A 25,094-nucleotide genomic window follows, 5' to 3' on the forward strand; every position below is an offset into this window, starting at 1 on the left:
AGAAAGCATAGAGCCTCTGAATTAGGCATCTAAACACCCCAAAATAAGGTCCATGTCCCAATCCAATCCAACACTTGAAATTAATCTTTCAAATAATATCGAGTGTCCTGCAATCTGCATGCTAATTAACATAACATGTGCTCTTAAACTTGTCTATCTACATCTATATTTCTCTCTTTTCTCACACATACATATACACTAGTTGTACACACTCACACAAACAAAATATCAAAACCTTATATATATGTACCATATTATATATACCTTGTTCTAGGGAGAGAATTCCCAATACACACGTTAAAAAAGATATGGTGGTTTTGAGGACACCCAAACAAAATGGAGGAAGTTCTCTTCTGTTAATGCAGACAATTTGTTGAACCATGAAAAGCACATGATTAAACTGCCAACCCTAACCATCCAAAGTCATCCTTCTAATAAAGAGATGGATTACAGAGGCCGCTGGTCATGAGAGAAATATAATACCAGATTAAGAAAAATGCATTTAAGGTCAAGGACTTCTCTCATCCTTCCATATTAAGCGATTCCCCTCACGATCGTACGCGCGACAGATACTTTCTTAAGGTAATTATGAACTTTTCTTGTTTTCTTTTGAATTTTATAGCAAGTCTTTTGCTGTTTCTAACGAAGGTACGTAATAACTCATGTGGTCCATATAATTTTGCTCAGAGTCCTACATGTAGCTAGATATTCTACAAGACGAACAGATGAAGATGATATCATATAGGTTACCAATCAGCTGTCTGAGCTGACTTCTGCACTCCCATGTATTTTGTTGAATATAACTAGTGCAGATCATTATAAAGATTATAAGCTTGGCAAAATGATACATGGCATGTGATGTACTTAATGGATTCTCCTCCATCTAGCTTCAATTGGATCTTCTTATGCCTGAAAACTAGTGGCTAAGATATATTGTTGTACTGGTTTGACATTAATTTGATTGATTGTGTGGAATGAGCGTGTCATTAATTTTACTCGTTCAAGTTAACGCCGAGAAAAGCAAAGAGGGTGCTAGTAGGGGAGTTTGCGTCAAAAAATTTAATAGGTTTCAAATCAACATCCCATTTTTTGTCACATGAGCTGTATTTGAAGATGAAGAAACACCACCTTTCTTGGTAATAATATTAATGGCTGTGGGGGATTGAAAGCTTAGATAAATGTATTTGCCACTTATAAGTAGTGTAGATCAAAAGAAGATTGCAAAACATGTCCAGCTCCTAGCCTAGTTCTAGTCCTATAGCTATAGGATTCCTACGTAAATAATTTCAGACATTAATATTAACTAAACAGCATTAGACTGATGATGTGATAAGATTAAACAATTAATCATCTCAGATCAACTGCATATATTTTTCTTCTTCAATCTCTCCATGATCAAGCCTTTTGTGTTGTTATCCAAAAGGATGATCATCTTCTTGTATAGGGCCCTTATTAGAAACAGGTGGGTGATCTCAGGAAAGAAGCTGATTGCGGGAATATTTCGTTATTTGATACTGTCTGCAGGGCTGCTGTGGCGACTTGAAAACGACCGCGACTATTCAGGCAGGAAGAAAATCATCATGAGGGGAAAGCAGGTTTCAGGAAGAGCCATGTTGGTGCTATGTCTTGCAAGTTTTCTTGCAGGATCACTGTTTTGTGCTAGCCGCATGACATGGACCACTCAACCATCTTCTGATCCGAACAAAGAAGCTCATCAATTTCCCATCATTTCCAACCAGTTGAAGAAGCTAGAGGCCTCTGTCAAACAAGATTGTGATCACAAGCGGGTAAGTATTATTACTCTCATCAATAGTCAACAATATACGTTATATATCTATATAGCTGTTATTCATTTTTCAATATGATGAGACAGTTCACGTGTAAGTTAACACATGCAGTCTGATATCCATCATATGATCAATTGGAAAGTTGATTGTGCATCTTCTTTTCATTCGTTTTTCAACTTAGTCAATGTGACATCTTGCTTATTTATTTTGAGCACTGGCTAGCTACTAATTTTCTTCTTCTATCAGAAATTGGTTGAAGGAAAATCGGAAGATGACATAATGGGGGAGGTGACAAAAACCCATCAAGCTATCCAGTAAACTCTAAACAACAATATTTCTCTCTCTCTCTCTCTTCATACATTCGTTATATTAGACTAATCTTATTAACTTTTCTGTTCTTGTTTATAAATTATATTGAAAAAACAGATCACTGGATAAAACAATTTCAAGGTTGGAAACGGAATTAGCAGCAGCAAGAGCAAACCAAAGATTAGATGGACAAGTCAAGTTAGACGGAGCATCAAACAAAGCCAGTCCTCCTAAACAAAAAGCTTTTGTTGTCATTGGAATCAACACAGCTTTTAGCAGCAAGAAACGACGAAAAACAGTTCGAGAAACCTGGATGCCTAAAGGTGGTTGTTACAAATTTCCAAAGAAAGAAGATATCAATGTTAATGGAATGGAATTATAATTTATATATTTGATGGGTGCAGGAGATGAGCTAAAGAAGCTGGAGAAGGAGAAAGGGATTGTTATAAGGTTCGTGATAGGGCAGAGTGCCACGCCGGGGGGCATGCTTGATAGAGCAATTGAAGCAGAAGAGGCAGAGCACAAGGACTTCCTTAGGCTCAACCACGTGGAGGGCTACCATGAGCTCTCCACCAAGACCCGCTTGTATTTCTCCACTGCCATCTCCATTTGGGATGCTGACTTTTATGTTAAGGTCGACGATGATGTCCATGTTAATCTCGGTATGTAAATACTTTTGCTAGCTACAAGCCTGCAACTAAATTCAGTCAACAAGTTCAAAAGAATATTAATTGGGTTTGAACTTTGATTTGGTGCAGGTATGCTAGTGATTGCACTTGCAAGCCACCGGTCCAAACCCAGAATTTATATTGGTTGCATGAAGTCAGGCCCAGTTCTTTTTCACAAGTGAGAATATTTTTCACTTCTTCTTCTCTTCCTTCCAAAGAATTAGAGTCCAGCTAAACGAGATTAATTAAGAAAACAAGAATGTAATATTACAAATTGTGGGTGCAGAGGGGTCAAATATCACGAGCCAGAGTATTGGAAATTTGGTGAAGAAGGAAACAAGTATTTCAGGCATGCCACTGGCCAAATCTATGCTATCTCTAAGGACCTGGCTGCCTACATCTCCATCAATTTGTGAGCACATTTTAATCACTCACTTTGTTTTATCTTTTTCATTTCGTTGGTTGGGCTGGGCTGGGCTGCAATTAACAATAACATATGCATGGTACATTTTCAGGCCCATATTGCATAGGTATGCCAATGAGGATGTATCATTGGGCGCCTGGTTAATTGGGCTTGAAGTTGAACATGTGGACGACCGCTCCATGTGTTGTGGGACCCCTACAGGTATTCTCTACTTACCATATCACTTGATTGGTGTCTATTGTATTACGCATAGTGAATTACTCAAGTAAAGGGATGATTAATGATGCTGTTAGTGATGTGACGATAGTTGAATTTGTGTTATATGTACAGAATGCGAAAGGAGGGCAGAAGCAGGTAACGTATGCGTGGCTTCATTCGATTGGAAGTGCAGCGGGATATGTGATTCTGTGGAGAGGATGAAAGACGTGCATAACTTGTGCGGGGAGGGAAATGGTGCTGTTTGGAACATTGATCTTTGATTTCAATACCTATTAATATTATATATATATATGGTCTACTCTAGAGACTAGAGATGAAAATAGAGAGAGAGTGATCGAGTTACAAAATCCTCGCCAACTTTATTAATTTTTTTGAAAGATTTTGTGTACCTCTTTTGTCTTGTTTGTTTTACATTTTAGTGACACTAATGGAATAAATATGGGGGATATGCATTGCAATATTCTTATGTTAGTTTTTATTTATTTATAATAAATACTGCTTGGCTTGACTCCTGAGAGTATCTTCAATCGATATGTTTAAAAGGTTTTTTAGGTTTTAGACATAAATTTTTTCACTTTTGGAAAAAGCCAAAGCTTTTTAAAAAGATAAAAACCACTCAACTTTCAAATCAAATGCAAATGTATTGGATTCTTTAGAAATCTAAAAATAAATAAGGTCATTTTGTCCATTTTGCTTCTTTTAAAATTTTTCTCTCCTTTTGCTTTTTCCAAAATGTCCCTATGTTAAATTGTCACATGGACATGAAATGACAACAATTGAAGGTTAAAGTTGCTCCAACCGAATAGTCAAATCTTACATGAATTTGAAGGTTGGAAGATATATGTCAAAAATAACATATCAAAAAACTTGATGTTAAATATTATTTAAATAATTTTTTAGTATAAACCCCATTATCATTTACTCTCTTTTAAAGCTTATGAGCCCCATTTATTTTTAAAAACATAAATCATCAAATTCAAATTTAACATTCTCCGTTCAACATCTGCCGTGGAGAAGGAGATGCTCTAATAGTAAATTAGTAATAGATAAAGTGTTTTTATTTAAGCAAATTTATGTATTGTGAATGAAACTCTGATTTGCCAGAAAATAAATCCTGAGTCGCTCAATATTGGAAAGAAGCAGCTTGGCGAAACAAAAGCAAACAAGAGATAAAACCAAAATAATTACTCATCATGCTATAGGGATAGGGTAGTGGGGTCGGGGTGGTGGTGGGGTCAGATAAATACATGTGTAGGGCCAGACAGGTCCAAAAGGGTTTTGCAAAGAAGAGGTTATTGGTCCAAGAATACCGAAGACCGGAGACCGGAGACCGAAGACCGACTTTTGTTTTCCCATAGAAATTAAATACGATTACAAATATGAATTAAAAAGAAAAGAAAAAGAAAAGTTGGAAGGTGGGAATAGAAAAGGAAACAGAAGGCGAAGGAACCGCCATACGAAACCTTGGGATTTTAGAATTTCTCCTTCTCTCCTTCTCCCTATAAATACGACTAGTAAATAAAAAAGTAGGACATAGCAAAGCAAAAACGCAGCGGTTGAAGAAAGCGCTTCCCCTTCCCCCCTTGTTGATCTAGATTAATCTAATAGTCTTTATAATAAAAAGATTGTAAGACTGATTTATTATTAGCGACCGATTTTTCCCTCTCCTCTCCTCTCCTCTCCTCTCCTCGCGTCTCTCTTCTTATTTATTTATTTCTTTATTTGTGAATGTGTGTGAAGAAGTTTTGAGAGAGAGTTTTGAATTTAACACACAACACCAGAAGCAGCAGCAAATCACTAACAAAACTAAACAAAGTACCAAATACGAAACCAGATCTACTATGGTCATGACCGAGAGACCTGCCAAGCGGCTCAGGAGGAGGGTGACCGCTGATCTCCCGGACTTTTTCACCTTCCCTCAGCCCCATAGCGACGTCGTTCCCCCACAGCCCTTCCGTGAGAGCGTCCGCAGCTTCCTCATTCGTCACGCGCACGTCACGTGCCCATCCTCCTCGTTGTTCCCGTCCTTGGTCACCTCACAGATCTCGCTCCGGGTCGGGCATCCGGGCGACCCGACCGCCGTTCTTCCCTTGGACGTCGTCGAGGAGGACGTCACCCGCTCCAGACGATCCGTCTACTGCGACCAGTGCCGAGTCGTTGGTGAGTCCACTCACCGACTCTCCCTCTCACTCTCACTCTCTCTCTCATAGACGTAGACATACGTACATTCAGATGGATGCTTTGCTTTACTCTCTCTCGCTTTTTTGTTTTTGTTCGTAGAATATGTATTTTTATTTTGAGCTTTGGATAATGTTTTCGTTTGCTTTCTTTGACAAAAATTTTACGTTTGCTTCCTTCCTTTGACAAAAATTTTACGTTTGCTTCCTTTGACAAAAATACAAACAATAGGTTGGAGTGGGCATCCGGTGTGCAAAAAACGATACCATTTCATAATAAGAAGAGGCGCTGGGACTTGTGAGACTGAGATTCCCTTGCACCACCAGCAGCAGCAACAACAATACAACAACAAAAGTAACAACTGTTGCAATTCTATGAGTGCGACAATGGAGGATACGGATGATGTTGAAGAGTGGGCGTATCTTCAACTTCATGATAATACTCATCTTCTCCATGCCGTCATTCACTCCAACGGCTTTGCCCACCTTCTAACCCTCAACGGCAGACAAGGAGGCTCCACCCTTCTCTCTGGCCGTCACATTTTGGACTTGTGGGATAGGCTCTGTCAAACCCTCTCTGTCAGGTCCATAATTCCTTCCTTACTAGCCTTTACTTCAAGTCATTGTCAAAATTATAATCAAGTCATTGTCAAAATTATAATCATTCTCGCTGTTATAATTATTTTTTGATTGAGATATAAATGGGAAAGTGATACTGAATTGCATTTCATGTTTTGAACTTGAACAATGAACAGAAAAGTTAGTGTGATGGATGTTTCGAAGAAGTATGGGATGGAGTATCGATTGCTGCACACAATCATCAACGGCCATTCTTGGTATGGAGATTGGGGCTATGAATTTGGTGCTGGGAGCTATGCTCTCACTCAAGATTCTTACCACAAAGCAGTGGATACCCTGTCCAGCTTGCCTTTGCACCCTTTTCTATTCCAACCAAGGAGACCCCGGACTCGCATGCAGTCTGTTATTGCTTTTTACCAATCTTTATCCGATACCCAACTACCAACAATCAAGGATCTTTTTACATACATGTTGAGTCTCATCCATAGATCTCGCAAGCCCACATCATGTAAGAAACCCCAGCATCACACTTCCAATGCTTTATGTGCGTGGACGGCCAATGATGTCGAACATGTGCAACAAGCTATGATCAAGCTGCTACTTGCAGCAGTTGGTGTTGGAGAGGATAGCTGGGTGTCAAAGCGTGCCCTCAGGGCCGCATTGTACAAGAGTTCCTCTCCGGAGCTTCTTGATTACAGCCTTAAGCACCTGGGAGGGAAGTTGGCAGCTAATGGTATGGTAATTAAGGCCCGATGCAGTCCCGCTTCAATTGATGTAGAATACAGGTAAAGAGACCAGCATTGTTTGGTTCACTTGCTTTTGTCAACTTATACATGCTTTGAGTCCTGACACTCATTATGGTAACAGGCTTGAGCCATTGATTATTGGGAACGTTGATGGATCCGAGGATTTGAATTATCCATCAGAACAGCAAATCCTCTGTGACCTCAAATTTTTATATGATTCCATTATCCACCCTGACACCATGCTAAGCTATACACCTCAAGTGATGAGGGAACGTGTTATTGACGCAGCAACTAAGCTTCTCGATTGCAAGCAATTTGTGAAGGACTACATGCCTGATAAAATGGCAGCGGAAAGCTCCTTGGGCATTCACCTCTGGTGTCATGTGGAGCTTTCAGATGAACCCAAAGATGATTTGGTCCTGCCTCCAGAACTGATTGTCTTGCCCTTGAATGCAACCGTTGCTGACCTTAAAAGGGAAGCTACCATAGCCTTCCAGGAAGTATATGCCATGTTTAAAAGGTTTGAAGTTGAGGAATTGCTTGAATATGGCTCTATAAATGATTCATTTACAGTGAAACTTCTGGTTGGAACATGTGGCTCGATTCGTTTAAAAGGGAGATGCCCTGCAAAACATGGGCTTAACCGTTTCCGGATGGAGAGAGGACTTGAAAGCTGGACCGTTGATTGTACATGTGGGGCCAAGGATGATGATGGGGAGAGGATGTTGGCTTGTGATACATGTGGTGTTTGGCAGCACACAAGGTGTGCCGGGATTCATAGCTCTGATGCGATCCCTGCAAGGTTTGTTTGCATGAGATGTGTAATCTCATACCGCAAGAAAAGCCAAAACATCAATGATCCTGCCAAGGAAGCTAATATTAGTGCCCCCTTCTCCAACACAACTTGCAGAGCTAAGGCATCTGCAACTGATAGCCCAAGCGTTGCATCTAACATGAACATGGCATTTAGGGTACTTTGATTGTAATATTAACCTTATGTACAGATGACATTTGGTAGGTTTTTGAAGGGGGCAGATTTTTTCGCGTTTTAGGAGTTCCTTGTGAACTTTGCCCCGTCGCCTCATTTTGAGAGGAGTTTTTTTTTTGTCTCTGTATATAGCTCAATGAAAAAGAAAAAACAAATATTTATTATGTTACTAAAATTTTCAGTCATGGTTACTGATCTTGAAAAATGCAATAGGTACAGAATTACCTCTTCATTGCCCTACTCTTTGATCAGAATTCTTACCTGTTTTCTCGGGCTGTGTTAAGAAAACATTTCTAGCTTCTAAATTAGTGACATGGGGTTCTGTCCTAGAAAGAGAAAGGTGTTTAACGGCTGTGCACAGACCAGTATACTTGGTAACAACTTGTTTGTACACGCTCAGCAACCTCTCCACATCTCCAATTGTCAAATCCCCAGCCTCTTTGTCCATATAAGGGTAATTTGACGCACCTGTAGTTTTCAATAGAATGTTTAGATGGAATATAACAACCAAAAGTATAACAAACGAATATTTCTAATGGTTGATACATTTATCTGCATAGTTTTGGATGGAATATAACAACCAAATAATTTTATCCCCTTCTATCCGTACACCTAACTCCTATTATTTAATTTTCATATTTAAAAAAATTATTACTTGAAAACAAGTAAAAACGAGAGGGAAAGAACAATTGAAGTAGCACGTTATGTCTCTTTAAGGGGACAACTCAATCGCTAAAGTCATGCGGTTCTCTCACAACGGTTGGCATTGGTTGCATGTATTGTACTATGTAATTTAGAAAGGAAAGAAAAAATTATACTATATAAGCTTGTGATTTGATGATGTTCAATCACAATGCATTATCTTAGTAATCCTACACCAATTAAAATTATCAGGCGGATTCGAACACCACAACTAAGAACTGAAGAAAGGGTAACCTTAAGGAAAGTTAACAATATAGTTTGAAACTTACCACTTGTTTCTTTATCATGTGATCTTGCTGAAGGGCCAGGATCGGTCTGGCCTTGCGAGGTTGTCCTTTCTTCCAAAGTGGGCGTGGCTTCCTTTTCTGTCTCTTTATTGGTCGTTCTTGCTGCTTGCATGCTCTCTTCAAATTCGATTTCATCGATAGAAAGAGATTTAGCATTTAACTCAAAAATAAATGTTTTGGCTGAGACAAGATTGGTGAGGTAATAGGCCGCTTCAGACACAAGTTTTGTCTGCCTTCGATATAACTGAATGAATTTGAGGTTGGAATGCAATTGTGGAGGATTGGCCTGTTAGTACAAAGACAAAAGACTTAGTAACTTGTGCTGCAGTACAAAGGAAATCAAGCTACAGCTAAGGGGACATTTCTTCTAAGACTTGAAATGATTCATCAACATCAAACACCAAATTCTTAATTAAATAACTCAAAAGTCAAAACAAGTGCGAACACCGAAGGCACACGAATATAAATGTAGCTATGAAGGATTCTATCAGAGTAAGAATTATTAATTTGTTCATAAGCAATGACTTCTTATTTAACTTTTGGTACAAGAATGCCACAACACATAAGAAATGCCACTAATTTTACTAAAGTAATCTACACGATCCTGGACAGTAAGAGAATATTATCCAATGACTTCATCAATTTGTATGTGATAAGAAAAACATTATTCTGATGTTGCTAAGAAGACAATCAATAAGAAAAGATCATACTCTAGCACACACAGGAGGACCAAACAAATGCACTAAAGAAAAAGAGAGAAGTTTATATTTCAGGCATGTGAAGGCACAATTTTCAAATATAGTATCACATCAAACTGTTAAAAGTTTAAACATATAGGAACCATAGTTAACAACTGGACATGATTAATAGAATGGCTTATTACCAAGGAGAGCTTGCCTTGATCATAACATATATAAGGACAGGAAGAAAGTCATCAGCTCCTGCCAGTACATGATTTTCTGACATTGATGCATTCAACAATAAATTGTTGATGACCTTGCAACAGTTCATAACACACAGAAGCTTCTCACGAGGGGCTTTGAAAGCATTAATTTTCTGCAATTCTTTTTCTGCAAGCTGAATAAAAAGAGAATTATGTCCTTGCTGCTTATCAGGAATAAGTCAAATATCTTCGTCCAAAAAAAGAAAAGAAAAAGTCAAATATCAATGTAAAAACGAAAACAAGAAAGGATGACTTAAATTGATAACAAAAAAACAAAAGAGTGAAACTAACAAAAGCAATTATAAAATACTTTTACGAATCTAGTTCTCTGAATTCATAACACCAATCTATTCAACAAACATCTAAGAAGGAGGAGGCTATTATCCAAGATTCTACACATTATTCAAACCAACGAAGTTCTTTTAAGAGTATTTATTATCTCCAACTAAATGTAATTAGATAACTTATTTGTATGCATCCGTGGAACGAAATCGTAACATATGTCACTTTTACATAAATGTATGCTACGTCCTGTTTGTTGTCTATAGATTTTTATCTACTGCTATTGAAATCAATGTATGATGCACTTAAATTCCATTACTTTCATACCTCTCATGTATGTGGTTTATATATCTATAACATGTGACACACAAAGTGATACAAAAGTACAAAGTGAGAAATAAGCACCATCCCTCTACAAAGTAATAAGGGGAAGGGGGAAAAAAAAGGAAAGAGCAGTAATATCCTTTTTGCTTATACGTAACAAATGGTTGAAATCAAAAGCTGTTACAAGTTTGAACCTAAGCTGCAAACATATACATGTGCTTAACTTAAAATTTTGAATTCCATACTGTACACATTCTTTCATAGTTTAGTTGTGTGCAGGCAGGGAAACTAGGCTGTTGTTTTGGTGTTTTTAGTTCATAAAGGGAATCAGACCTCCTCTGTTAAACAATGGAACAATTTCAGTTCTAAATACTACCATTCCTCAGCAAATGTTGTCTACTGAACACAGTAACTCAAACTGAAAACACAAGGTGAAATAATCAATCTTGAACTGGGAAAAAAGATTATTAAGTTTCACTTTATTCAAGGTTCCAGGTAGCTATAACCATTGAGGTAGAAACTGTGAGCATAAATGACATGTCTCTTATGGTCAATTCACGTTTTCAAGAAAAAGCAAGCAAAACCAAACATGTGGCTGGAAATCATCACCTTAAAATATAATGACTCTACTATAATGTATCGCATTACATCAATGATAACATAACCATGAAACTAACAGCACTAAATCTAAAATTAAAAGCAATGTACTAAGCATGGTATTAGTATAATTAAATGGAAATAAATATAAACTAACTACCAACACAGTGCCAAAAAATAATTTGCACTCCCCACAATCAGAGTAAATGCAGCAAGCATACCAGCCATGAAGCTTCATTGCGTAGAACTGTTGGAATATCCAAATGCTCAGGCTTCAAGAAGGTCTGCAACAAGTGTATTTTCTGCGAGGTTTCAAGGTCAATCTTTACATCCTCGGGAGTAGAAGAAAAGGTCCGGGAGAACAATTTTGTCATGACATATTTCTCCAAACCCTGCAGCAGCAATTATAGGAAAACACAAATCTAACTGAATATCTCACATAAAAGTACAAATTGGTGGTACATGCTACATTGTCCTCCCTTAATTTTAATCACATTGGTTCTTACGCTGTGTTTTTTGTTTGGATAGTAGTTTAACTAGTATGAACTAGAAAGGTGGGAAAGGGAATTCAATGATCAAAAAAGGAACTTTCTTTTTTCGGGTGAAGCTAATTGTCAGAATCTTAAGAAAACCAACATAAACTAAACTAGATCCATCCACAGTGTTTCAAACAAGCATCGATAAGTTGACAAATAAGAGCAGGCAGAGAGTACCTCCATTGCACAATCAACCTCCTGATCAGTGGCACCTGCCCACAATGGATGATCCCTAATAGCGTCTTCCATTGTTGTGTAGAATTCTTGAACCTTTTTGCCGTCATTTTCAGGGTTGGCCGCGTAAAACGAAAATGAGACAATAAAGCTAACGAAGAAAAAAGAAAAGGGATACAGTCTATGAATGAAACCAAACAATACAAATATGTATGAGTATGAATTAGGGTTTGAGCTCTAAAGTACCTTTTGATGGATCGGACGAGATCGAGGGAAGCAGGGTTTCGCATTCGATCGAGAAAATCATAGAAGATAGCCGAAGAGGATGAAGATCCCTCCATTCTCTTTGAACTCTTTGATTGATATGAAATCGAGACCAATTTAGAGGAGCACTGCCGCCAACAACACCATCACCGTCAATCTCTGTCTGGAGAATTTGACAGAAACAGAGTATGGAGGTGGAAGAGGGTTGAAGAAGCAGCATAGTATTAGTCGTTAATAAGACCGACAACTGTTTAAGGAGAGAGAAGGAGAAGAAGGAAGAATGGTAGGTTTGGCACGTGACCCCCACGTTTTTCTTGCTGGCTGCTTGCCGTTAAGGGTCAAGTATTTTGCCATTTTATCACAAAACGGAAATATTTTGCCATTTTGTGACCAAAAGTGACTTTTTGTCACCAACGATCACCATCGTCGGATCGGTTGCTCAACTTCTTCTCATTCTTGCCACCCTCCTCCGCCGCCACCAATGAGGAGCTCAACGAGGCCAAGATCTTCGTCATCGTCAAAGCACATCCCTTCGATTCCAAGATCTTCGCAGTCACTGTGAGAGCAAATATTTCCATCTCCAATCAGGGCACGCTACGTGAAAAAGAAGATTATCTCTTAAATTAATTAATTGAACCAGTTTATCTGGCCAATTAATTAATTGGGATAAATATCTTAATTAATGGGATATTATCTTTATTTAATGAGGTAATACCATTAATTTAGATATTATCCTAATAAAGAGAAGATAATATCATTAATTCATATATTATCTTCATAAAAAGAGATAATATCGTTTAATTTAGATATTATCTTCAATAAAGAGAAGATAATATCATTAAATCAGATATTATCTAAGTCCGACTCAATCCTTACGAATTTGGGTAGAGAATAAACTCAACATATTCTTTACGAAACTCTAGCCCCGAGGCTCCTATAAATAGGCTACTTCATTCATCATTCAAGGTACATCTAAACCTTCTCCAGAACCCGAGAAAAATACCTGAAGCTCTCTCTCCCTCTCCACTCTCCACTCTCTATATTTTCTCCACACGGCTCCGGCCGCCCAGTTCATACCATACATAAACTTCGTACCCTTTGCTTAGCTATTGTTTTCCTACAAACACTCGAACTAACTTAGGCATCGGAGGGCCTTTGGCTAACACACCCCGGTTGTGGTCTATTTACTCCAATCTTTTTTACAGGAATCGAGGAAGATAGAGAAGGAAGATCGAAGGTTAAAGGATCTAGAAGTGAATATTTTCTCGTGAGATTATTTGCACAAACAATCGCATCCCATGCGGACTTCGAGAAAGTTCAAGAGCTTGGCTCTGATGAAGGTTCCCATGTTGTCTCATGCGGTAGAGAAGCATTGGAGAAACGAAGACCTTGCTGATGTCGTTAACGATGATGATAATGATGGAGACGACGAGATGCTGCCGCTGCATGAGTTGGTGGGAAGAAGAAGAAGAAGAATCCATGAGCTCCAAAAGGTCGTCAGGGTCCAACTACATCGTCAGATCTGGAAAGAGGAAGGTTGGCTGAGGATGGGAATGGGGTGAGTGCGGTGTGGGGCTGGGTTCTGTATTTTCCGGGCGAAGGGGTGGGGCTGGACATATGGGTGGGAATGGGTGTCGGGTTTGGAGGGAGATGGGTTGGGAATGGATCTCTATGAGGGCATTTTTCCTACTGTTTGGTCGGAGAAGAAAGTTTATGGATGGTGGGCGATGTCTAGGTGCTTAGTCGGTGGACGTTTGTTTTTGGCGATGGCTAGGTGGTGGTCGATGGACGATGGTTTTTGGGGATGGTTGGGTTGGGGTGATGGTGAAGGGGTGGGGCTAGGAGGTTAAAGAAAATAATAATTTGTTGACAGAATTGCCCCTCCATAATTAATAGAAGTTACAAAAATTTGACAGAAATTGAGGATTGTACTTGAATTGCTTCAAATTGAAACTACAAGGACAAAATTGACCAAATTGAAACGACATGGACCAAAGTGGTAAAAGTGAGAAACTACAAGGACAAAAAGTGACTTTTTGCCTTTTTTTTTTGTCAATCGTGATTCTTAAGGTTAATACTTTGTTCATAAATAGTCCTATTGTTATGTTCCATTCAAAAATCTGTTAAACTGATGATGCGATACACATATGGGTCTCACATATCCAATGATATGACGCCACTTGGATTAAATACAAAAATATTTTTAAAAAAAATTATAAAACCATTAAAAAAATTAAAAATTAAAAGACCGAAAAACAATAAAAAAAATCACCACCTCCTCCATTGCACCAAACCCCCAGATTCAGCCTCCTCCATATTCCAACCTGCTATACCAAATCAACACCCACAATAGCCAACCCAAACCTTGATATGCCATGAACTCCCCCTCACACACTGCCCGTCCATTCTCCACCACCAAAGACCAAAATTAGGTGTTGTAATTATTTATATAATACAAAAATGGGAAATTACATGAATTCTTGCTGCTACCTGCTTTCACCGGAGGAGATGCTGGTTAGTAAAGGGCAAATCTGGAGTGGGTTGGGTTTAAAGTATTGCAATTCACCACTTATATCTAATTCCGTTAAAGTTTCTGTTAAATTTAAGGGCATTTTTGTCAATTCACTATAACTAAAAATAATTATTTTTAAAAAAAAAATTTTAAAAATATAAAAGTTAACCTGATTACACCATAACTTCCACACACACAAAAAGTTAACCTAATTACAGTCACCAACCCATCCATGAATGAGCATGCTGTGGCTATGCCTATGCGCTAAATTAAAATTAAAGCCTAAATTAACGGTATATATAACAGGTGGTCCAAATGATGGATGAGTTTCTGAATTTTTTTCTTCTAAAGTTTTGTATAAAAAGATAAAAATGAGTTTTGAATCTTTAGCTCCCCATGAGAGTGAGGGGGAGAATTGGCATTGAAAAAGGGTAGGGAAGGTGTGGTGCAATTAGGTTAACCTTTGTTTTTTTTTTTTCCTAAAAAAAATTCTGTTTTTTTATAATTATTTTTAGTTATAGTGAGTTGGCGGAAATGCCATTAAACTTAACGGAAATTTTAACGGAGTTAGACATAGGTTGTGAATTACAACACTTTACAAAGTTCAGTTGTTAAAAATAAAAATTCAAAATCCAAGTGATATTAGCTCATATGCCCAAAAGTTCAGGTGATATTTATGCAAATTTCACATGTGTGTATATATATATTTATTTATTTAGTTGTTTATTTATATATTTATTTATGAGCATGCAGTTGCAAATTTTTTTTTTTAAGGGAGGGTTGTACAAGATAGTACCACGGACCGTATTACCATAGTATTGTATAATCATGTGAATGAGTTATTATGCTTATCAATTAATTAAACCCCAAAAGCAGTTAAACTAAAGCCCTTGCAATGTTTAATGACTCGGAAGTAGAGTGGCAAACATGATCAAATTGGCTTGTGGGTAAAGGTTCCCGTGGTTTTACTTGTGGCCTCTTCAATCTTGTGATGGTATTTCTCGAAAGTCTAAGACCCTTTTGTTTAGGGTCTTGTGTTGCTTTGGTGCTTTTTTTCTTTCTTATGCTCTCCCTTTTGGGGTAATTTGTCCCCTGCTCTTGCCATGGTGTGTGTTGTGCTTCTCTCCTCCTCTTTATACCTTATTTTATGGTTAAAATAAAACGTGCATTACTTCCTTCTACTTCCTTCCAAAAGAAAATAAAACATGCATATCTACAATGAACTTGAGAGAATGTTACCTCTTGATATTAGCCATAAGTTTAATATGATTTCATTATGAAGCACGCACAAGTTCAAATTAAAAAAATTTACCAATTTGTAAAAATATATAGACAAAAACAGCCATGGATTGCAAATGTTTTGAATTATATTGTTGATTAATGGAAGGACCTTTCATTGATTGCATGTTATGTTACATACTTGTCCCATTGCTAAATACGTTTTCAACTCTAATCTTCATTTCTCATATCCTCATCAGGCGACATTGTGAAAACAATCATAACCATTCTATGCTGCCGCTAATGTCGGTGGATTGATTTTCCTACTCCTTTTAATGTCGGTGGATATGTCTGCTGCTATCTCCTTAGAGGTTCTTTTCTTTAAATAAGTCTAACAATGCAAGTGCCTGCAGTGAATCCAATTCCAACTATTAAAAAGCCAAGCCAAATATTAAGTACTTTTCAAAACGCCACTGTTTATGGGCATAAAAGACTAATTCTACATCAATTTTGTCTGAAATATATAGCATTGTAAAAAGAAAACAAGTTGTAAAGAAATAAAATGACCTCAGGCACAGAGAGCTGTAAACGAAACTTAGGGCCATCATAGTGGTAAAGTATTGGCCTGAAAGCATCCTCTTCTAATGGTTTGCACCTTTCCTTCACTCGAATTTTAACCTGAAACCAATTCAACTTCTCATGTCAAACCTATTCAGTCTCAATGCTGCTAGCTGTTGTTACATATATATAACTTATTCAAACCTGAGCTGGAAATCTTGATTCTCCTTTGCACTTCTTGTCTTCCCACGCTGTTGGGTCAATGTTTGATCCTCCAAAACTTACAGCCTTTCAAAATTAAAAAAGAAGACAAATGAGTCAATCTAATAATTTCTAAAAGGATCCAGACACCAGAGAGAAAGTAGGCAAACCTGAAATACTCCATGCAGCTGGTGGGCTGTGTAGTTATAAAGAAAAAGGGGTAAGCCTGGGGTTATTGCCCTAACAGAGTCCTTATATTTCTGTGGGAGCCCTGCAAAAATAATAAATCAGATTTGTAACATTTTGCACAACTGCATTCCTTATTCACTTGAAGAAGATAAAGAAAACTCAAGGAATGTTATGTCCATGATCACCTATATATCTACATAAATTACAAGAAATGTAGAACAAAGATGAACATGGAATCTGGATGGATGCAGAAACTGTTAGTAATTAATCAGGTAGACCGTAGAGCGGAGAGAAATTACCGAAGAGTTGGCGATGGAGATCCTCTTGCATAGTCTCATTGTTACACACGAAAATGTAACCACCCAAGACCTCATTCCTAGGCAGCATTTCAGCCTGAGGCAAACTCTTATGCCACTTATCATGACTAGTGTTATTCTGCTGCTGCTGCTGACCACCTTTCAACTCCTCTGACGATCTCAATCGCAAAGGCATATTAAGATTATTGTTGAAATTAATCTTCCTATAATAACAATAATAATTATTATTATTCAAGTCTTCCTCCTCCTCATCTTCTTGATCAATATTTGCATTTGAGTAATACTCAGGTCTTTCTGTCATATTTCTGAATTGATTGTCAAGTGCAAGCCTTGATGCCACTGCCCTCCATGTTTGGTACTGATCATCAGCTGCAGAGCCAGAGCCAGAGGCCATCACTTGATGATGATGATGGAAATTGAATTGATCTTTACCAGCTGAACACTGCCACGCAGAGCTTCCAGTACTCATTGATGACATTATTGTACAAGTAAGAGCAAGAGATGAGGAGGAGGCAAGCAAGCAAGGGATTATACAAATTTGCAATCTTAGCTACTTTTAAATACCAATGAACTGAATTAATTATTTTAAATTTGGTGGTCATAATGGACTTTCGGCACTCGTGGGGTCCTTTTATTTTACCTTTTCTTTGTTGTTGCTGCTTTACAATCTTTTGGCGAGAATTTGAATCAAAATAGTCCGCCATTACTAAAACACTAGAGTATACTGAAAAGGTTGATGAATGATGATTGCTGAATTTGATTTTCAAATGTTGCTCCCTCCATCCTTCCTTTCGTGTGATTGCTAAAACATATGGCATCGCATTGGGGTCGGCGTTATAAGGATGATGAAGGATGAGACAAGAGACAAAGGCAAGTCTTGTGTTTTCCTCCCCATGTACATTTAGTTTAAATTAAATTGTTATTCTATCTAAGAAATGTCACATCGGATGCACCAACCAGCTAATAGCTATACCCTTGTCTTGTTTTGTTGTTAATTTAGTTCAAAGAGTGAAAAATGGACCAATTGTATGATTTTGTAATGAGTAAAAATGTCTGTCTTATTTGTGTTCTACTTGCTCCCACCAGAAGCTACCCTCAGTAAATAAAATAATGCCTTGGTTGAACTTCTATGCCGAAATTATATGTATAACTTATAGAAAATTATCACTTTATCGAAAGACTTAAGTCGTAAGGAAACGAGCCAATAATATATATCTCATTCAAAGAGAGACAAGCACACACATGACACATACATGCATGCAAGATGCAACTTAATAGAGAGAGATTTTCATGCAACGGGGATAATACTTTTTGTTATCCCTAGTCAATAGCGCAATAACATGCGGAATAACTTTTTCATATGTCATTACATTATTGACCGGAAATAGCAAAACAGTGTTATTCCCGTTACAAGGAAAGTTTTTCTGCTTGTGTTGGCTGTGCTATGCAAAACAGTTTGAGAAAGTTAGACAATTGCCAGCTAGATTTCCAGAAACTACATACTTAAACAAATAATTAATTAAGAAATTGACCAAACGTCCATATCAAAAGCAACAGTAAATGGTTGCACCCAGGCATTAGATAATATGGAACATCTTTTTAGTCAAGTACGATAGCTGTCATCAAATTTTAATGTTCAATCAAAACTACGTACGTAAGAGTTAAGCCACTTGCCTTTAGCTCACACAAGATTCTATATCTCGTCGTGTGGAGTTGTAGTTATTGTTGTTACATGTTAATTATACACGTGGATGTGACAATATGAATGCCTGCAATGAGTTGGATATATATCTTCCATGTTGAATATTATATATATACAGAGAGTTTACATTGAGGAATCCCTCAAATAAATTTATTTGAAGGACACCTCAATCTTTTTCTTAATCGAAATTTAAACTTGAGTTAAGTACTTTAATTTGCATTAATACTCTTAAATATTTTCAAATCGCCCAATCACACCATCCAGAAGTCACAACAGCTTTGTCATTTCTGGAGACATTAACTAACTATATAATATATTGATGGAGGATCGAAAGATAGAGTAATTTGCCTTGTTCTCTTATATTATTGGAGAAGTGATCATAAATAAGAAGATAGAGTATTAGAGAGGATTTTATTTATTTTTTTGTTTTTATATGATTTATAATTGCTATTTTCCCTTACTATATTAGCTTACAGAAAAATTTTCGGAATTTTCGGATTTTGGAATTTTGTATTTGATTCGGGTGTGTCGATATCAGTTACCATATTCCACATGCTTCATTTCATAATGATAGGAAACATTTAGATATCAAAAATTGAAATTCATATGAACCCTTTTGAATTTGAGGACATCTCTCTCACTCAGATTATCACCACCATTTTACATATTAAAACGTTTTTCTCAATTATTATTCAATTTACGATATAATATACTTTCTTTGATATATGTAATGGAGGAAATGACTAAACCAAACCGGCCACATCGTTTGGTTCAGTTGTGCTATTAGTTTATGACCTAAACCGAACCAACCAATATAGATTGTCATGTCTTATTGGCGGTATGTGTACGGTTTGCAGTTCAAATTGAACCAAACGGACCATGATCACCTCTATAGGCGGAGCCAATTAAGGCCTACAAGGGTCACTTGACCCTTCTCACTTTTTGATAATTTGTTTTTGTATGTGTTGCATTTGATTGAATTACTTTCTATATTACATGGCTGACCTTTCTCATCTTTTGAGTTTACTAACTTTCTCATTTTCTCATTTTCTTTGTTTACTATTTAAATCCTATAACAATTAAAGTACACTACAAAATCCCTCTTGGCTCAAGTAGTATCTTTTTTCTAACACATAAACACACCTCAAAATTCCTAAGATTTCTCCTGATTTTTTTAATCGAATGAGCCAATCAATTAGGCAAAATTCTTACTCTTGCTATTTAAGGTTGACCCTTAGTGATAAAATTTCCGACTCCGCCACTGATCACCCCTAATTCTTTTGTTCATGGTGCGGAAGACAGAGAATATAGCCTTACTGCATTCAAGCAAAGAACATGACATGATCATGATATCGATGGATTGAATATGAAAATGCATGAACCATACGAAAAATGGAGTTTCCATGAAATATCTATGGTACACGGAGTCATATACTGAGCTATCATGCATGTGGCATACTTACTATAGCTAGCTAAGCCGAAGCCTAAGCCTACACTTGTGGTTGGTCATCTCATCTCATGGCTTGATTAGATTGTACGTCAAAGAAAATCACTCCAAATAGAGCCTCAGATGTCCTTTAATATATAATGATAAGCAGAGGGTAGACCCGTATCGAAAGGATAATAAACCACAAAAACAAAAACAGAAAACAGAAAGGAAGAGTGCAATTGAATCAAGTGACTTAATCTGAAGGGCTTTGAAGGTCACGATTCACATGTGCCATCGAGCCCCAGCTATGGCGACTGCGTCTCCAACTGTTTGATATTATTAAGATTTAAGACCAAAACCCAAAATTATGAAAGCTAATAGGAATGCTAATAATGCATATAAAATTGCGGCCGTCCAATCAAACGCGAAAATCCCAAGAAGGTTTAGTAGCTGTTTTTCCAAGCCTTGCTTTGGAGACAATCAAGTATCTCATAATTATATTACTTTTTATTTTCTTGGGATCGTTTCTTGCTTTAAATACTTCCTTTATACTAATTACAAACCAAATAACAAGACCTACTCCAAAGTCACTGTGCAGCGCGTGGTGGAATGTATTTATGATCAAATTCAAAGTTCAGATTTTAATGAGGGCCATTGGCTTAGGTCTCACATTTTCAACCAACTATTTTATCTATTTCTAGCAATGTGTTAACCTTAATTCAGATTATGACATTTTTAATAATTTATAAGTAGCTTCCTACACGCCTTGACTTTCGAGTACCTTGTAGGGAAATTTATTAGAATTGCCTAGCTTAGTAAGAGAGAGTTTATTTTGAACCGATGAACTAGATCTGTATTACTCTTACTGGCAGACCCATAAATTTTTTAGCAAAATGCAATTTTAAAATGTTAAAAACTTTTTGTGAATTGAACATCTAAGGTTTTTAACCTAGATTGACATTAGGTCACTTCATACATGAAAAATTTGTTTTATATAAAAATATTGACTAAGTATGAAAAATGATTTTTTGGAATAATAATTTTCTCAAGATAATTTTTGGTGGCTTTTATTCCTTACACATCAAATAAAAAAACTTGATTTTATGGGATTTTAGTATGAAGTATATATTGACTTAATGATTCATCATTTTTAGCCTAAATAGTATTTTGCACTAAAACCGATTTTTCATATTTTGATTTGGTAGGAATTTGATTTTCTAGTATTTTTATTTGAATCCAAATGGGAGGTACTTCCTTATTTATATTGTAAACTTAAGTAAATGAAGTAATATAAAAATAAATAAAAATAAGGGAGTTTCACTAAAACACCCAAAATGGGGGCTGAAATTATAAAAAAACCTAACACCCAAAACACTTTATAAACACACCCAAAATCCATCATTACACACACTCAAAACCCATTTATAAACACACCCAAAAAATATACAATTGTTGATTTTGGGGTTGATTTTGGGTGTGTTTCTATGTTTAAATAGTGCTTGGGTTTTTTTATAAATACATGTCTAGGATTTGGTTTATTTATAAATTTGTATAAAAATAAAGGGTACTTCCTTAAATGTTGAAAATGGAAATAAGGTAATCTATACATCAACTGAGCAAATGGGCAATTTGAAGCACCTACAATGATTTTTCTGGCAATGAGAGGTGCAACTATACCTCATTGAGTCTTAATTGGTCCGCTACTAATTACTGTGGTTCTTTGTCATTTTTCCAACAAATTATCTCTAAGTATATGACTATTTTAGACTCTAAAATCGACTGTTGGATTTGATTTCCCTTTGCTCTTCTTCTCTCTCTCTCCTTTTCATCAATACTTCAATCTAACAACAAGTCACCATGTAGTGGTTGTTGAAATATAATTCAATTGATAACTAACTAGTAAGTAGAGTGATCCCAAATATATGGTAGTGAGACATGGTCACGTATGACAAGGTCCCAAGGGTAATGAGAATTAATGTGTAAGAAAAATAATAGGAAATGGAAGAAGGAAGATAATCCTTTACTGTTATTGACTAACTGATTGGAGAGTGGAACCACTCTCCAGAGAAGCAGGTGATGAAGAAGGCAGGGAGGGTAAACTATAGGAAAAAAGCCATCCTAGTCTCAGACTTGCTTTTTACGAAAGCTTTAACCATCCCCGTCGGCGTAGTCACCGGCCGTCAACCTTTTCCCCTAAATCAAAGCCCTCCCGTTGACAATCATCACGATATTTAAGCCCCATGACACCATCTCCAAGTAAAATTTGATTCATTGCTCAAACTCAAAACACACACATACACAGAGAGAGAGAGAGAGAGAGAGAGAGAGAGAGAGAGCAAAGCTAGCTAACTGAATTGTTAGTGCAATATTGCTGTAGATATATACATATTGAGAGTAAAAACATATATATTTAAAAGAGATTGGTGATTAACTAGGGATATGGCTAATTCATCGACTGGGGGTGTGCCTCCGGGGTTTCGATTCCATCCGACAGACGAAGAGCTGCTTCACTACTATTTGAAGAAGAAGGTGTCGTTTCAGAAGTTTGACATGGAGGTGATTAGAGAGGTGGACTTGAATAAGATGGAACCTTGGGAGTTGCAAGGTATGTAAACTTGTCAATTAATTTTCTTGTGATCTTAAGAGCTTCATATGTAGTGTGCTAGGAACAGGCTTGGAATGATTGATCCGTCCTTCAAGGATTGTCTTTACTCGATCTTAATTGGTTTTGGTTATAAATTTTTTTAAAATATGTCGAATATATATGTAATATATAGACACAAACATACCAAGAATTTAACATATAATTGATCAATTATATTTGCAAATTTGTTTGTTTTTTTCTTCTTCACATTATTCTAGAATAGATCGAGTAAAATTGATAAAATATTTATTTGTACAAGTTTCTCAATTCCATAAAAATAAAGTTGCTCAATTTGCCATATCAAAATGAATTGGTCGAACTATCTATGTGAGATTCAAGATTTTCTATGTAAATCTTTCCCTGTCCTTGTTTAGCTGCTCTTTCTTCAAGATACTGCCATGGCTTTCTCATGTAGTGAGTCAAGTCAACCAATTGACGAGGGCACTTTCTTTCTCTGTGCCACATAAAAAGTTTGTGATAAAATTAGCTATGGTGGGGCATATCTTTGTGGGCCTTCTTTAAATTTATATACTAATGAAGCGACTTCAACACATTAATCTGCAATATGCTCCTCGTTTGTACTTTAAATAACTGTTTAGTTTCTTTCTCCTAATACAATCTGATATATCTCTCTAATTAATTCATTGATTTTGGTGTGTTTATGTATGTGTGTGTACGTACAGAGAGATGTAGGATCGGATCGACACCACAAAATGAGTGGTACTTTTTCAGCCACAAGGACAGGAAGTACCCAACAGGGTCTCGGACAAATAGGGCGACAAATGCTGGGTTTTGGAAGGCAACAGGGCGGGACAAGTGCATCCGAAACACCTTCAAGAAGATTGGCATGAGAAAAACCCTTGTTTTCTACAGAGGGAGAGCTCCCCATGGCCAAAAGACGGACTGGATTATGCATGAGTATCGCCTTGAAGATGGTGAAGATCCTCAAGGAAACTTATCTAGTGTAAGTCCTTAAAACATTAACTAAATGAGAGATTTTAATTTGCAAGCACAAATATATATAACCTTATAAAAATGCAGGAAGATGGGTGGGTGATCTGCAGGGTGTTCAAGAAGAAGAACCTATTCAAGGTTGGGAATGAAGGAGGAAGCTCGAGCATGAACTCATCGGATCGTCAACAGCTCAACAACACATCAAGCACCAACCATGCTCGCTCCTTCATGCATACCCACAGAGACAACGAATACTTACTACGGCAACAACACAGTCAAGCCTTCGAACTAAACAACCCAAGCCTTCACTACGCCCATCTCCAGCCACCCCCTCAGTACTCTCTTTTCCAACCCCAAGCCCTAATCTCAACCCACAAGCCCATCGCCGGCTACGACTACACTCCGCTCCCTTCTGACGACTCCCCGGGCCATGGCATGGTGAAGCAGCTCATGACAAACCCTAGAGACTGTGAGAGTGGGAGTGAGAGCCTCCGGTACCAAGCGTGTGAGCCGGGGTTGGAAGTTGGGACGTGCGAACCAAATCAAGCACCAATGGTTGCAGGAGGAGGTGGAAGAGATCATCATGATCAGGGTGGCATGAATGAATGGGCGATGCTGGACCGCCTTGTTACGTCTCATCTCGGAAATGATCAAGACTCGTCGTCGAAAGGAGCAAGGTATGATCAGGATGCAAATGCTGCAGCATCCTCCGTCACCCAAATTAATAACCACCTGTCTTTGCGTGGAGAGATGGATTTTTGGGGGTACGGAAAATAGTAATAACGGCCACAAGTGTTGTCTTGTTGGGAATCTTATTATTACAAAGACGGGTTAGAGAGTTACCTATGGCAACTAAAAATGGCTCTAACCCTATCTATATATTAATATTATATAATTTAATACTCAATTGTACTTGATTGAAATCACATGTTTTTTCTACATGAAAATGATCAGCACACCCAATCCACCTTATTAGCTTGCAACCAATGATTGAAATATCGGCCGATTGGGTACACTGTCCTTCCACAAGGTACAAAATCAAAAGAACCATGTTTATACGATAAGACAATTGCAGTCCTCCAAAACTGTACGTAGGTAGTATAATTATGTTACACAATTATACCAGTGTATGTACGTACGTATGTTCTTAAACAATTACAATACAAAAGTATTGTATATGACGTCAATTACAAGAGCCGTAAATATATGATAAGTAAGAACAATAATACTACCAATTTATGCATAACATTATCATTGTTGAAATATAACTCAAAATAAAAATAAATTGTATATATCATACAATTGTGCAATTACAGTCCAAAATGTTATATAAATATTTGTATTAAAAAATGTACAGACGTGTA

The 25,094-nt window shown here is 37.1% G+C and overlaps 5 protein-coding genes across 7 annotated transcripts; 3 read left to right on the plus strand and 2 right to left on the minus strand.

Annotated features, from left to right (window-relative positions):
- The first annotated feature begins 352 nt into the window (after positions 1-352).
- LOC103336539 (Galactosyltransferase family protein) lies at positions 353-3,919 on the plus strand. 2 transcript variants are annotated; one of them, XM_089055549.1, is made up of 10 exons: positions 353-582; positions 688-745; positions 1,525-1,787; positions 2,034-2,101; positions 2,214-2,419; positions 2,501-2,758; positions 2,855-2,942; positions 3,051-3,176; positions 3,280-3,389; positions 3,519-3,919. In XM_089055549.1, the coding sequence occupies exons 3-10, from the start codon at positions 1,581-1,583 to the stop codon at positions 3,665-3,667; spliced, it is 1,212 nt and encodes a 403-aa protein (XP_088911675.1). In that variant the 5' UTR covers positions 353-582; positions 688-745; positions 1,525-1,580; the 3' UTR covers positions 3,668-3,919. The 2 variants fall into 2 exon arrangements, with proteins under 2 accessions (XP_088911675.1, XP_008237813.2); XM_008239591.2 differs by lacking the exon at positions 688-745 and having other exon boundaries at positions 356-582.
- Positions 3,920-4,866: 947 nt separating this feature from the next.
- Positions 4,867-8,102, plus strand: LOC103336541 (RING/FYVE/PHD zinc finger superfamily protein). Its single transcript, XM_008239594.3, has 4 exons — positions 4,867-5,567; positions 5,817-6,168; positions 6,340-6,948; positions 7,031-8,102. Exons 1-4 carry the CDS (start codon positions 5,249-5,251, stop codon positions 7,887-7,889), a joined length of 2,139 nt encoding a protein of 712 aa, XP_008237816.1. The 5' UTR covers positions 4,867-5,248; the 3' UTR covers positions 7,890-8,102.
- On the minus strand, positions 8,035-12,245 carry LOC103336540 (vacuolar protein sorting-associated protein 9A-like). 2 transcript variants are annotated; one of them, XM_008239592.3, is made up of 6 exons: positions 11,989-12,245; positions 11,746-11,893; positions 11,254-11,424; positions 9,784-9,963; positions 8,869-9,172; positions 8,035-8,365 (listed from the first exon to the last, which is right to left on the minus strand). In XM_008239592.3, the coding sequence occupies exons 1-6, from the start codon at positions 12,081-12,083 to the stop codon at positions 8,127-8,129; spliced, it is 1,137 nt and encodes a 378-aa protein (XP_008237814.2). In that variant the 5' UTR covers positions 12,084-12,245; the 3' UTR covers positions 8,035-8,126. The 2 variants fall into 2 exon arrangements, with proteins under 2 accessions (XP_008237814.2, XP_088910568.1); XM_089054442.1 differs by having other exon boundaries at positions 11,746-11,838; positions 11,989-12,220.
- A 3,618-nt stretch (positions 12,246-15,863) lies between these two features.
- LOC103336545 (B2 protein-like) lies at positions 15,864-17,539 on the minus strand. The gene is made up of 5 exons (XM_008239599.2): positions 16,984-17,539; positions 16,666-16,766; positions 16,499-16,582; positions 16,304-16,414; positions 15,864-16,143 (listed from the first exon to the last, which is right to left on the minus strand). The coding sequence occupies exons 1-5, from the start codon at positions 17,477-17,479 to the stop codon at positions 16,102-16,104; spliced, it is 834 nt and encodes a 277-aa protein (XP_008237821.2). The 5' UTR covers positions 17,480-17,539; the 3' UTR covers positions 15,864-16,101.
- Positions 17,540-22,411: 4,872 nt separating this feature from the next.
- NAC070 (NAC domain containing protein 70) lies at positions 22,412-24,702 on the plus strand. The gene is made up of 3 exons (XM_008239598.2): positions 22,412-22,737; positions 23,460-23,740; positions 23,818-24,702. Exons 1-3 carry the CDS (start codon positions 22,572-22,574, stop codon positions 24,505-24,507), a joined length of 1,137 nt encoding a protein of 378 aa, XP_008237820.1. The 5' UTR covers positions 22,412-22,571; the 3' UTR covers positions 24,508-24,702.
- The last annotated feature ends 392 nt before the right edge of the window (positions 24,703-25,094 follow it).

The sequence above is a fragment of the Prunus mume genome, linkage group LG6 (genome assembly GCF_029339155.1).
Source record: "Prunus mume cultivar Tortuosa linkage group LG6, ASM2933915v1, whole genome shotgun sequence".
In the NCBI taxonomy this organism is placed as follows: Eukaryota; Viridiplantae; Streptophyta; class Magnoliopsida; order Rosales; family Rosaceae; genus Prunus; species Prunus mume.

What these genes read in the sequence shown, in the direction of transcription:
- LOC103336539 (XM_089055549.1), top strand. Translation starts at nt 1,581, where the DNA reads ATGAGGGGAAAGCAGGTTTCAGGAAGAGCCATGTTGGTGCTATGTCTT. An exon ending in TGATGTCCATGTTAATCTCG is followed by an intron (nt 2,759 to 2,854) that starts GTATGTAAATAC and finishes GATTTGGTGCAG; the next exon opens with GTATGCTAGTGATTGCACTT. An exon ending in GTGTTGTGGGACCCCTACAG is followed by an intron (nt 3,390 to 3,518) that starts GTATTCTCTACT and finishes TTATATGTACAG; the next exon opens with AATGCGAAAGGAGGGCAGAA.
- LOC103336541 (XM_008239594.3), top strand. Translation starts at nt 5,249, where the DNA reads ATGGTCATGACCGAGAGACCTGCCAAGCGGCTCAGGAGGAGGGTGACC. An exon ending in TGTCAAACCCTCTCTGTCAG is followed by an intron (nt 6,169 to 6,339) that starts GTCCATAATTCC and finishes AACAATGAACAG; the next exon opens with AAAAGTTAGTGTGATGGATG. An exon ending in TCAATTGATGTAGAATACAG is followed by an intron (nt 6,949 to 7,030) that starts GTAAAGAGACCA and finishes TTATGGTAACAG; the next exon opens with GCTTGAGCCATTGATTATTG.
- LOC103336540 (XM_008239592.3), bottom strand. Translation starts at nt 12,083, where the DNA reads ATGGAGGGATCTTCATCCTCTTCGGCTATCTTCTATGATTTTCTCGAT. An exon ending in GCAATGAAGCTTCATGGCTG is followed by an intron (nt 9,964 to 11,253) that starts GTATGCTTGCTG and finishes CTTTTTATTCAG; the next exon opens with CTTGCAGAAAAAGAATTGCA. An exon ending in ACATGATAAAGAAACAAGTG is followed by an intron (nt 8,366 to 8,868) that starts GTAAGTTTCAAA and finishes TGAAAACTACAG; the next exon opens with GTGCGTCAAATTACCCTTAT.
- LOC103336545 (XM_008239599.2), bottom strand. Translation starts at nt 17,479, where the DNA reads ATGTCATCAATGAGTACTGGAAGCTCTGCGTGGCAGTGTTCAGCTGGT. An exon ending in AGCTGCATGGAGTATTTCAG is followed by an intron (nt 16,583 to 16,665) that starts GTTTGCCTACTT and finishes TAATTTTGAAAG; the next exon opens with GCTGTAAGTTTTGGAGGATC. An exon ending in AATCAAGATTTCCAGCTCAG is followed by an intron (nt 16,415 to 16,498) that starts GTTTGAATAAGT and finishes AATTGGTTTCAG; the next exon opens with GTTAAAATTCGAGTGAAGGA.
- NAC070 (XM_008239598.2), top strand. Translation starts at nt 22,572, where the DNA reads ATGGCTAATTCATCGACTGGGGGTGTGCCTCCGGGGTTTCGATTCCAT. An exon ending in GGAACCTTGGGAGTTGCAAG is followed by an intron (nt 22,738 to 23,459) that starts GTATGTAAACTT and finishes GTGTACGTACAG; the next exon opens with AGAGATGTAGGATCGGATCG. An exon ending in CTCAAGGAAACTTATCTAGT is followed by an intron (nt 23,741 to 23,817) that starts GTAAGTCCTTAA and finishes ATAAAAATGCAG; the next exon opens with GAAGATGGGTGGGTGATCTG.